This window comes from Peromyscus californicus, unplaced genomic scaffold (genome assembly GCF_007827085.1).
Source record: "Peromyscus californicus insignis strain IS unplaced genomic scaffold, ASM782708v3 Scaffold_1__1_contigs__length_55948999, whole genome shotgun sequence".
Taxonomy (NCBI): domain Eukaryota; kingdom Metazoa; phylum Chordata; class Mammalia; order Rodentia; family Cricetidae; genus Peromyscus; species Peromyscus californicus.
In genome coordinates, this window is record NW_026294492.1 from 7,917,179 (window position 1) to 7,926,515 (window position 9,337).

The 9,337-nt window shown below is 49.8% G+C and overlaps 1 protein-coding gene across 10 annotated transcripts in view; it reads left to right on the plus strand.

Moving 5' to 3' along the window:
* Lpin1 (lipin 1) overlaps positions 1-2,935 on the plus strand; it is a 126,842-nt gene extending 123,907 nt beyond the window's left edge. For all 10 annotated transcript variants that reach the window (XM_052745862.1, XM_052745863.1, XM_052745858.1 and 7 more), the window contains one exon: positions 353-2,935. In XM_052745862.1, coding sequence (XP_052601822.1) covers positions 353-512 — 160 coding nt within the window. In that variant the 3' untranslated portion in view covers positions 513-2,935. The remainder of the gene's footprint in view (positions 1-352) is intronic.
* The last annotated feature ends 6,402 nt before the right edge of the window (positions 2,936-9,337 follow it).

Genomic DNA, 9,337 nt, shown 5'->3' on the forward strand with positions numbered 1-9,337 from the left:
CTGTGGCAGGCACCCCCTGCATGTGGCCTCCGTGGCAGGCAGATAGATGCCCCTGACTATGCTGATCTCCCTCTGTACATCCCCACACCTCCACTCCTATTGTCTGTTCATGCATAGTCAGGCTGTCTCCTCCTGGGAGCGATCTCTTCTCTGGGTGTTCTGTCTCCCCCTCTCCCTTCAGTTAATTTATAGGCTAGACTGGCTCTAGTCAGGCAGAGTCCCTGGCTCCTCACTGGAGTTGGGGTTGTAGATTCCTCCCCAGCCTGCAGTGCATCCCAGAGTCTGGTACTGCCCTTCATGTAGCTGGCCTGGCCACAGGGGTAATGAACCTCCTATCCTTTTTACCTTGCAGCTATGTGAGGCTCTGTGAAGTGGTTGACCACGTCTTCCCGTTGCTGAAGAGAAGCCATTCCTCCGACTTCCCCTGTTCAGATACTTTCAGTAACTTCACCTTTTGGAGAGAACCGCTGCTACCCTTTGAAAACCAGGACGTACACTCAGCCTCAGCCTGATGCGAGCGAGCATTAAAGGATAGGTTGTGGGGACCCTGGAGCTGCTGGGAAGGCTGATGTGCGGCCATCCGCCTAAGAGAGAAGCATTTCTCCCTTGACCCACCCGCCCTGGGGTGACATTTCTAAGCGTGGAGGGTGGATGGAGGCTGCATCTCATCCCATATGTATGCTGCATCAGGACTGGTTGCACTAGTAGTGTGCAAGTATGTCCTCTGTCTGGTTTAACATACATAATGCTGCACTCTCCAGCCCGGGCCAGCAACTAGTTAATGTGGTGACCCCTTAGCACAAGCGGGCTGGCCACCCGAGAGCTGTCTCAGTATCAGTGTGCGCCCCAGGAACTCGGATGTGCACAGTTGTTGGTAGCATAAGGGGCACATGCCCATTGACAGTGACATCTGTGCCGCCTTCCACACACACAGGGATGGCCTCTTTTCTGAGTCTGAGTGCTCTGAAGGGAAGGAACCTGGGCCTTGCTAGGTCCCAGCCCTCAGGCTTTGACTTTATAGACGTTCCCTTGCAGGATGGCTGACTTAGTCTCACTGTAGGTGATAAGCTCTTGAATTGCTTTGGTTAAAGATGTCCTGTGCCCCTGGCGCATCTCTCCCCATCCTCACAGCTCAAGGCCGGGCTATTTATGCCTTAACACATCTGCAGCAGCTGTTTGCTTAGAGCCCACTGTCTGGTTCTCCCAACTGCGATGCCTTACATTAGAACCATAGTCCCTAAGGCAGTGTCTGCGGCGTCCTCCATCTGCGTCCCACCACCAGCCAGGAAGCACCGCCAATGAGGACTGGAACGGCGCTAAAGAAGCCGGGTGATTTGAAGAAACGCGGTTTCCAGAAGTTAAATGATTTTCTTTGCAGATATTATTTATTACTTTATTTCGCTGCTGTTGTGAGCATCCTAGCCAGATCCTTAGGAATGCAGCTGTCACGAACACATTAAAAGTCAAGTGTGCTAGACAATCCAAAGAGCCTTATTCTGTGTATGTGACACACTGATCTTCTGGAATTTCTGAATCATTTGTTTTCCTTAGCTTTTTCCATTCAGTCTAAGGGCAAAAAAAAAAAAAAAAAAAAAAAAGTAATTTGAGTGACGTTCTTTAAGCTGATAGAGGGTAGTTGTTGAACCGTCTCAGAGAACAATGTGAAAAATGAAAGAAGTATTTTTGGTAAAAAGATTTTGCTTTACTTTTGGAAGTTTTATTTTTTTAAAGAGTGTTTTACTCCTGAAAGATCTGCCTATTTAAATGTTATTGTTTGAGTCAGATGAGACAAACACAGAAAAAGAAAAAGAAAAAAAAAGAGGGTGAGAAAAGAACGGACTGTTGTTACTCTTTCTGTGAAAGAAGCCCAGAGTCATTGCCGTTGTTGTTGTTGGGTTCTGTGAAGGTCGGATGTGGTCACCGTTCACAGGAATGGACAGTGGAAGGGGAAGCGCACCTGCTGTGGACCGCAGACACGGAGGAACGCGGACTGGAGTGTGCAGGCTCCCTTCTGGGACTGAGGAAAGTAATTAAGCATAGTCCTGCCACAGGCAGCACGCGGCTTGTTCTCTAGTGACCTTCAGAGGCCACGTTAATCCTGCCACTGGGGTTCTGAAGTGTCTTTTGACTGCTGTGGGCTGCAGAGGAGCTCAGCAGCCTGCAGAGGAGCTCAGGCCTCTCCCTCCTGTCCAGGAGAAGCTTTGGAATCTCCCTTGTCTGCCCCCTGCAGTCCTCTGTTCTAAGTGGCATTCTGAGAGCAAGCGATGACAGCGGCCTGAGCCGGGATCTGTTTCTGTAGCCCAGGCTGGTCTGCAACCCGGTCTCACACACACAGCAATCCTCCCTCCCTCCCTCCTGCCTCCACAGCTACCACACCTGGCTTGGGATCTGGTTTTGAATCACTCCACCCTGAAACAGAGCACACCTTACACAAAACCACACTCTCAGATCCCTGACATTCTTCCTGAGCCCCGTCCAGGTAGCGGTGTGAAGGAACACCCGCAGTGAGGCGCCCCCTGAGATCCGAATGTGAGCTGCACCAGGCTCGCTCACGTTGGCTTATCTGCATATGCACTATAACCCAGTGGCCCCACGGCCACACGCTAGAATGCTATATTAGTACCAGACATTTCAGAGTTGCTCGTGGAAATGAGTGACTCACTCCACAGTGACATGTCCTCAAACGTTGATCACACACGATGAAGGAGAGTGCCCCTGGCACATTGCAGAGACGTGCTTCTGTTTTCGCAGAGAATTCCCCTTTGGGTTTCAGGTTTGATCACTACTTCAATATATTTTATTTATAACATTGGCTGTGTGTTTGTAAATGCCGGTGCAATGATGAAAATCAATGTAATATTTCATTGTGTTGTGCTTGATGCAGAACTAGAAATTTCTGTAATAAATGAGATGGATGAAAGACTTCTGAAAATCAGGCATATGAATTTTAAATCTTTTTTTTTTAATGTTCTTAAGGTGCTTTTACTTTTTTTTTCTGGTGTGTCATCATTTTTAGTACTTAGTCCTTAACTTGGAAACAACCCTGGATGTGGGCCAGGGAGATGGCTTGCCATGCATGCGTTAGCATCCAAGCTCTGTCCCCAGCGTCCATGTATGAAGCCAGACCAGGAAGTGTGCACTTGTAATCCCAGTGCCGGGGGAGGTGAGGATGGGTGGATCCCTGGCACTGGCTGGACAGACAGCCTAGTGGAGTCCGTAAACCCCAGGTGCCAGTGAGAGGCCCTGTCTCAGTAAGCATGGTGGGCTGTCCCCGAGGAGGAACAGTGCCTGAGATCCCGGCTTCTCAAGGTATGACTGTACAAGTACGTGCACACCCAACCAAGGGCCTGCACACAAATGGACGGGCACACACACACACACCCACAATTCTGAGGGTTACAAACCCTTCCCTGTGGGAATCAGCGCCTTTTCTGTTATTCGAGGTCATGTGGGTTGTCATACCAATCCTGTTTATCCCTGAGACAGGTAGGAGAGATACGGATGTGCTCTTCCCATGAAGGAAGACAATTCTTGCACAACCTGCATTGGATTGTAAAGTCGAGAGGCCCGTTGAGCATAAGCAGGCTCTCTCCTGGCCTGGAAGGAGGCACAGAAGATTGAGTATGCGGAGCCTTGCAGGCCCTGGCCCCTCGTCACTCTTTCCCATGTGGAGTGTCCTGATCTCACGTCCACTGCTCTCCTCTTTCAGACACTTGTCCTTAGTTTGTTTTTCCATTTTGAAGGGATCCATCAAAGCCCTTGACTAGTTCGATCGTTTAAGCTGAAGATGGTCATATCCTATCAACATGGTGCACTAGTAACGGCCGGAGGCTTCCTAGAAATTGCTGTTTTGGCTTTAGTGTTTATGGAGTGGATGGAAGAGTATATCCTTAAGTGTTAAAGGGCCCGCTGAATAAAAGCCAAGGCTGGGTTCCTCATGAAGTCCCAATCCCAGCAACCCCTTGAGTGCCTGTAGACCCAATGTATCTTACATAGCAAAATAAACCCTCGAACATCTCCACACGTCCGCTCTACCCGACTGCATCTGTCTACGCTCTTATCTGAAGTAAAAACCAGGATAAATGTGTCTGTAAGCCACTCATTCATACGTGTTCTCTTTGCCCTTTGACACCTCACCCCACAGAGGCACCCGAGGCTCTCCTGTGTCCCACAGCTCACACCCCCGTGCACACAGAACTATTTCCGATGCTTGCCTCGGCTTTCCCAGTGACGAGCTGAGCTCACCTGCGCGTTTGAAGTGCTTGATGTTTTGGTTTCAAAGAGTAAGAGGCCTCTGTTTTGCATCAGGGGCCCAGAACATCGGTGACAGGTCTTAGCCATCAGCTTTGGGGCATTTGTGGAAGATAATGTGCAGATCTGGACTGGAATGGTCATAGAGAAGTGAAGGAGGCCCTGTTTGAAACAAGTCCCGGGACTAAGCAAGCATACCTCAGCAGAACTGATGTCCCATTGTCAGAGCTGAGACCTGTACCCCCACTCACCCACCTCACTTTGTCCCTCTGTATTTTCTGTCATGGCTGTGAAGTGGGGAAACCCTGAGCCCCATTTCCTTGACCTTAGGAGAGGTGAAAGCCCCCTGGTGTGGGGCGTTTACCCGCCAACCCCACAGTTCCCCAGAGTTTTTTTGAGTTTGAGCAGCAGGAAATATTAGAAGGATTTAGATTGCGGAGATAAACAGACAGAAAACACAGGGTAGCCTCGAGAGACCCTGGAACCTATTCTAACAGGCCCTGACCGTCTCTGCCCCAGGGTATTTATAGAAAAGCCAAGGGGTGGAGCAAAAGACCTCTCCCCCAGCACAGCCAAGTGCAGACCATCTCAGACACCTGCCCTCAGGCCCGTGGTCCAATCATCCTCTCTATGCAGACCTGCTGGGTAAAGCCACAAGGAACCTGAAAACGGGCTCCCACACCCTGGAATGTCTTCCTTTTCTAGTCAGTTTGCACCAGGATCCCATTTCTGCCTTGTGAATTGCAGGGGTGACAGGCGGCCACCACATCCGCCTGGATTTTGTGTGGGTTCGGAGGATCTGAATGCTGGTCCTCTCACGTGTGAGTAAAGTACTTATCCACTGAGGTGCCGCCACTGTCGTCTCCGCATCTGTTTATTTTAAAGACAAGGTCCCATGAGGATGGCCTGGAACTCTGTTTTTAGCCAGGGATGACTTTGATCATTGTCCCTCCAGCCCTCCTGTGCTGGGATCACAGGTATGTATCATTATGACTGGCTTCTTTGGTGTCGGGAATTGAACCCAGGGCATCCTGCATGCTACGCAAGCGCTCTTCCTTTTGCCCTGCATCTCCAGCGAGGCCTTTTCATCTGTAACCCCTCTTTCAACCCTGTAGCATCAAAGATGACAGTTGCTGTCCCTTGTGGTGCAAACCAGGCTTGGTCCCTAAGGGAAGCAGAGTATGACAATGACCCTGGAAGTCAGTGGAAACCTGTGGCCACCGGGGGGCACAGTTGGTCCTGGTTTGGCCAAACAGCCTTGCAAAGAAGCATCCGCTCTGACAAAAAGGCCCCTCCCTACATGTAGCTTGGAGAGCAGCCAGGTTGTGAACTGGACTTGTACAGAGGCAGGGGAGTTTCTTCAGGGGGCTGTTTGAGTACTGATGTCTTCAACCTGAGGCCCAAATCCTTAGTGGGCTTTGGAGGCCGAACAGTCTGTTTAGATTTAAAATCCGTTCTTTGTAGTTCTCTAGGTCTAGTTTGGCCCCAGAGGATGAGGGGGCTTGTTAAAAACGTGAATGTTGGGGATCTTACCTAGTCCTGCTGACCCTAACTGGGCATGGGCCTCTGAGATACATTTTAATAAGTCCTTATGGGGTTTTGGATGCATGCACATGCTGTGGATCACGCAGCCCAGGCCTGTGCTCACATCTGCCTTTCATCTAGCTACCTGGAATGCTGTCCACCCAGGACTCACATCTGCTCCACCCCACCTTGCTCAAGCTGGAGAAGGCGTTGCAAAGAACACCTCACCTATTAAGGACCTTGGAGACTCAGCCACAGGTACTCGCTTAAGTCACGAGGTGTCCTTGTGACCCTGTGGTAGGAGGCATCCAGTCAGATCTGCCTTCCTGGGGAATCTCAGATGGGAGCCACAGGCCTGGGAGGAGAGGACAGGCCTGGCAGCCTGGGCAGAGAGGGAGCACAGGAAACAGGGCAGAGGTGGATGTGCCCGGATTTCTAATGGTCCCTTCCTCCCTGAAACGGTTGGGAACCTCGAGGATCCTGTCCGGCTGCCAGCGATCTGTTCACTGGTGCAGGAAGTCCATTCAGCCTGCGTTACTTTTAATGCGTTTTGCAAGCGAGTGGCCTCTTCCTGTGACTCACTCTGCCTTTTGTGCGCCAGAGAGCGATGGTTTGAAGTGTCACCTCAGAAAGTAACCACCAGCACCGCAGCCTGCTGCTTTCTCCCGGAGGAGGAGGCTGAAACCCCAACAAGTCACATGCATTTTGCAACAAAGATACGTAAATGTAGGCGCAGCCCGACGCGTTTCTGCTCTGATTGTAAAAACATCCTTTTCCGAGATGGTCTGCAGAGCCAAGCTGAGAAGAAAATGGTTTACCTTTTCAAGTCACACATTCGTTTCAGGACTTTGTACTTTCTTCCTTCTAGAACTCACTGTCTTCTTGATCCGTTTTTCAGAGTTATCAACAACAACAACAACAACAAAAAACAACCCAAAGTGCTAGTTGATTGGGTTGATCCATCCCCTAGTTGACTGAAAGTGACTCGGATCTGGACCCAAGTTTGGGTTCTCACTACCAGCAGCACAGAAAGAAGGATGCTCATAGAACTGATTAAATAACTAAGTGTATTTCACCTGGACCTTCCCCAGCAGTCAGTTCATGGGCCCTGCATGCATGCATTTCTCAGGATAAGCCAGTATGGGGTTAAGTGGGCAAGTACTACAGAACCGTTCCCCTGCTTAAGTTTGAAGAGTCATCTTCAAAATGTTGCAGAGTTGAATCAAATTATTATCATCGCCCCTACTGATAAAGGTTTTGTTTTATGTGTATGAGTGTTTTGACTGCTTGTATGTAAGTACCTGGTGCCTGTGGAGGCCAGAAAAGGGGACTGGATCCCCCTGGAACTGGAGTTACATGTGATTGTGAGTGGCACAATGTGAACAGTGGGAATCAAGCCGAGGGTCCTCTGCAACTGCTGACCTATCTCCAGCTCAGATGATTACTATTATTTTTAGGTAGGGTTTCATGGAGCCTGGGCTGGTCTGCTACTGGAACTTGGTATGTGCGTGAGGATGGCTCTGCCTTCGCTTCTGTGACAGGAGTAGAGCATCACACCCAACATATGTGGAGCTGGGAATCTAACTCAGGGCTTCATGCATGGTAGGCAAGGACCCTAACATGTGAGCTGCACCCCCAACTTCAAAATGTTTTTTGCTCTCATTCTTTTTCAAGTCCCAAATGCATTTAAAATCAAGAGCAGCAAAGACTGTAGCGGTCAGAGTGGCAATTAGCATTAATGTGACATTTTGAAAAGTGGATGAGGGCTCATGAAATGTTGCTAAATTTGGGGTTATAAGAGATGCATTTGATGTTTCCTTTCTCACTTGGTTCTTCCAGTTCCTACGCAGGGTGGGCTGTCACCTAAGTCATCGTCGTCGTTAAACACCGACCTTTACAAGACTTCGGATGGACAGTCTCACTCCCTGTTTGCGTGGATGCTCTGCTGTTGATGAACAGCCATGCCTTCTTTCCTCTGGTGCTGAGGATGGAACCCAGGCCTTGTGCATGTGAGGCGAGTGTTCTTTCACTCAGCCTTTTCCTCAGCTCGGTCATTCCAGGGTAAGTGGGTGAATATGGCACCGGTTTTGATAAGGGACTTTAAAAAAGGTATTTTTTTTGTATGTTTATGCATGTGATGTGATTGTGCACATGTGTTTGTGTGTGATTGTGGGTGCATGTGTGTTCCTGTGTGGTCACATTCTTGCTCATGTGTGTGATGTGTGTGTGTGCACGTGTGTTCACATATGTGGTTGTGTGGGTACACTTACGTTCATGTGTGTGATTGTGTGTGCATGTGTCGTGTGTGAACATGTACTCATCTATGTGATTGCGTATGCACACGTGTTCATGCGTGTGATTGTGGGTGTGCATCGGCCGTGATGTGTGGAGGTTCTAGGACAACCTGGGGTGCTGGTCCTCACCTCCCATCTTGTTGGTCTCTTCTTTGCACCCAGGCGAGCTGGCCTGCAAGCTCCCACCTCCCTGTAGGAGTGCCGGCTGTAGAGATGCTCACTTCAACCACTTGCAGGCCGAGGGGTTGGATTGGAATGTCTGTGCCTCTTCCTCCTCTTCAGGACTGACAGATGGACAGGGCAATAATGGGAGCTAAACAGGACCCCGAATCCCGACCTTCCTGTTGAACTGGCTTCTCTCTGGAGTTGAACTGGGACTTCTCTCCCTGACACCGTGAAGATGAGAGAGGGACTTCCCAGTTACTCTAAAGTTAGCTTTGATTGTCAACTTGATGCAGCCTGAAGTCCTCTGAGACGAACACCTCAGATGAGGGACTGCCTAGAACAGGTTGGCTTGTGAGCATGTCTGTGGGGGACTGTCCTACTTATTAATTGATGGAGGAGGACCCGGTCCCTTGTGGGCAGTCCCAAGCCTAGGCAGGTGGGCCTGGGTTGTAAACCAATAGCTAAGAGCCAGGTGTGGTGGCGCACGCCTTTCATCCCAGCACTCAGGAGGCAGAAGCTGGCAGATCTTTGTTAAATCTGAGGTCAGCCTGGTCTACAGAGCAAGCTCCAGGCTAGTTGGAGTTATACAGTGAGACTATGCCTTTATTTTATTTTTTTTTATTCATTTATTTTTGTTTGTGAGACAGTATCTCACTATGTAGCCCTGGCTGTCCTGGAACTGACTCTGTAGACCAGGCTGGCCTTGAACTCACAGAGATCTGCCTGCCTCTGCCTCCCCGAGTGCTGGGATTAAAGGCATATATGCACCACCATGCCTGGCTGAAACTACGTCTTTCAAAATGGAAAAAGAAATCTAGCTGCGCGTGAGCCTGAGTGAAGTAGAGAGCTAGTCAGCCTCCCTCTCTGGCATCTGCTTCAAGTTCCTGCTTGAGGTTCCTTCCCCGACTTCCCTCAGTGATGAGCTGTGACTTGGAAGTGTAAGCCCAGTAAGCCCTTTCCTCCCCTGAGTTTCTTTTGGTCAGAATGTCTGTTCACGGTAACAGAAAGGAAACTAGGGCACAGTCTGTAATGGTATTGGTTACCTAGGAGTGAGCAGCTCCTTCCATGCCAAGTGGACCTGCGCCCAGACCCCGTGGGTCAAA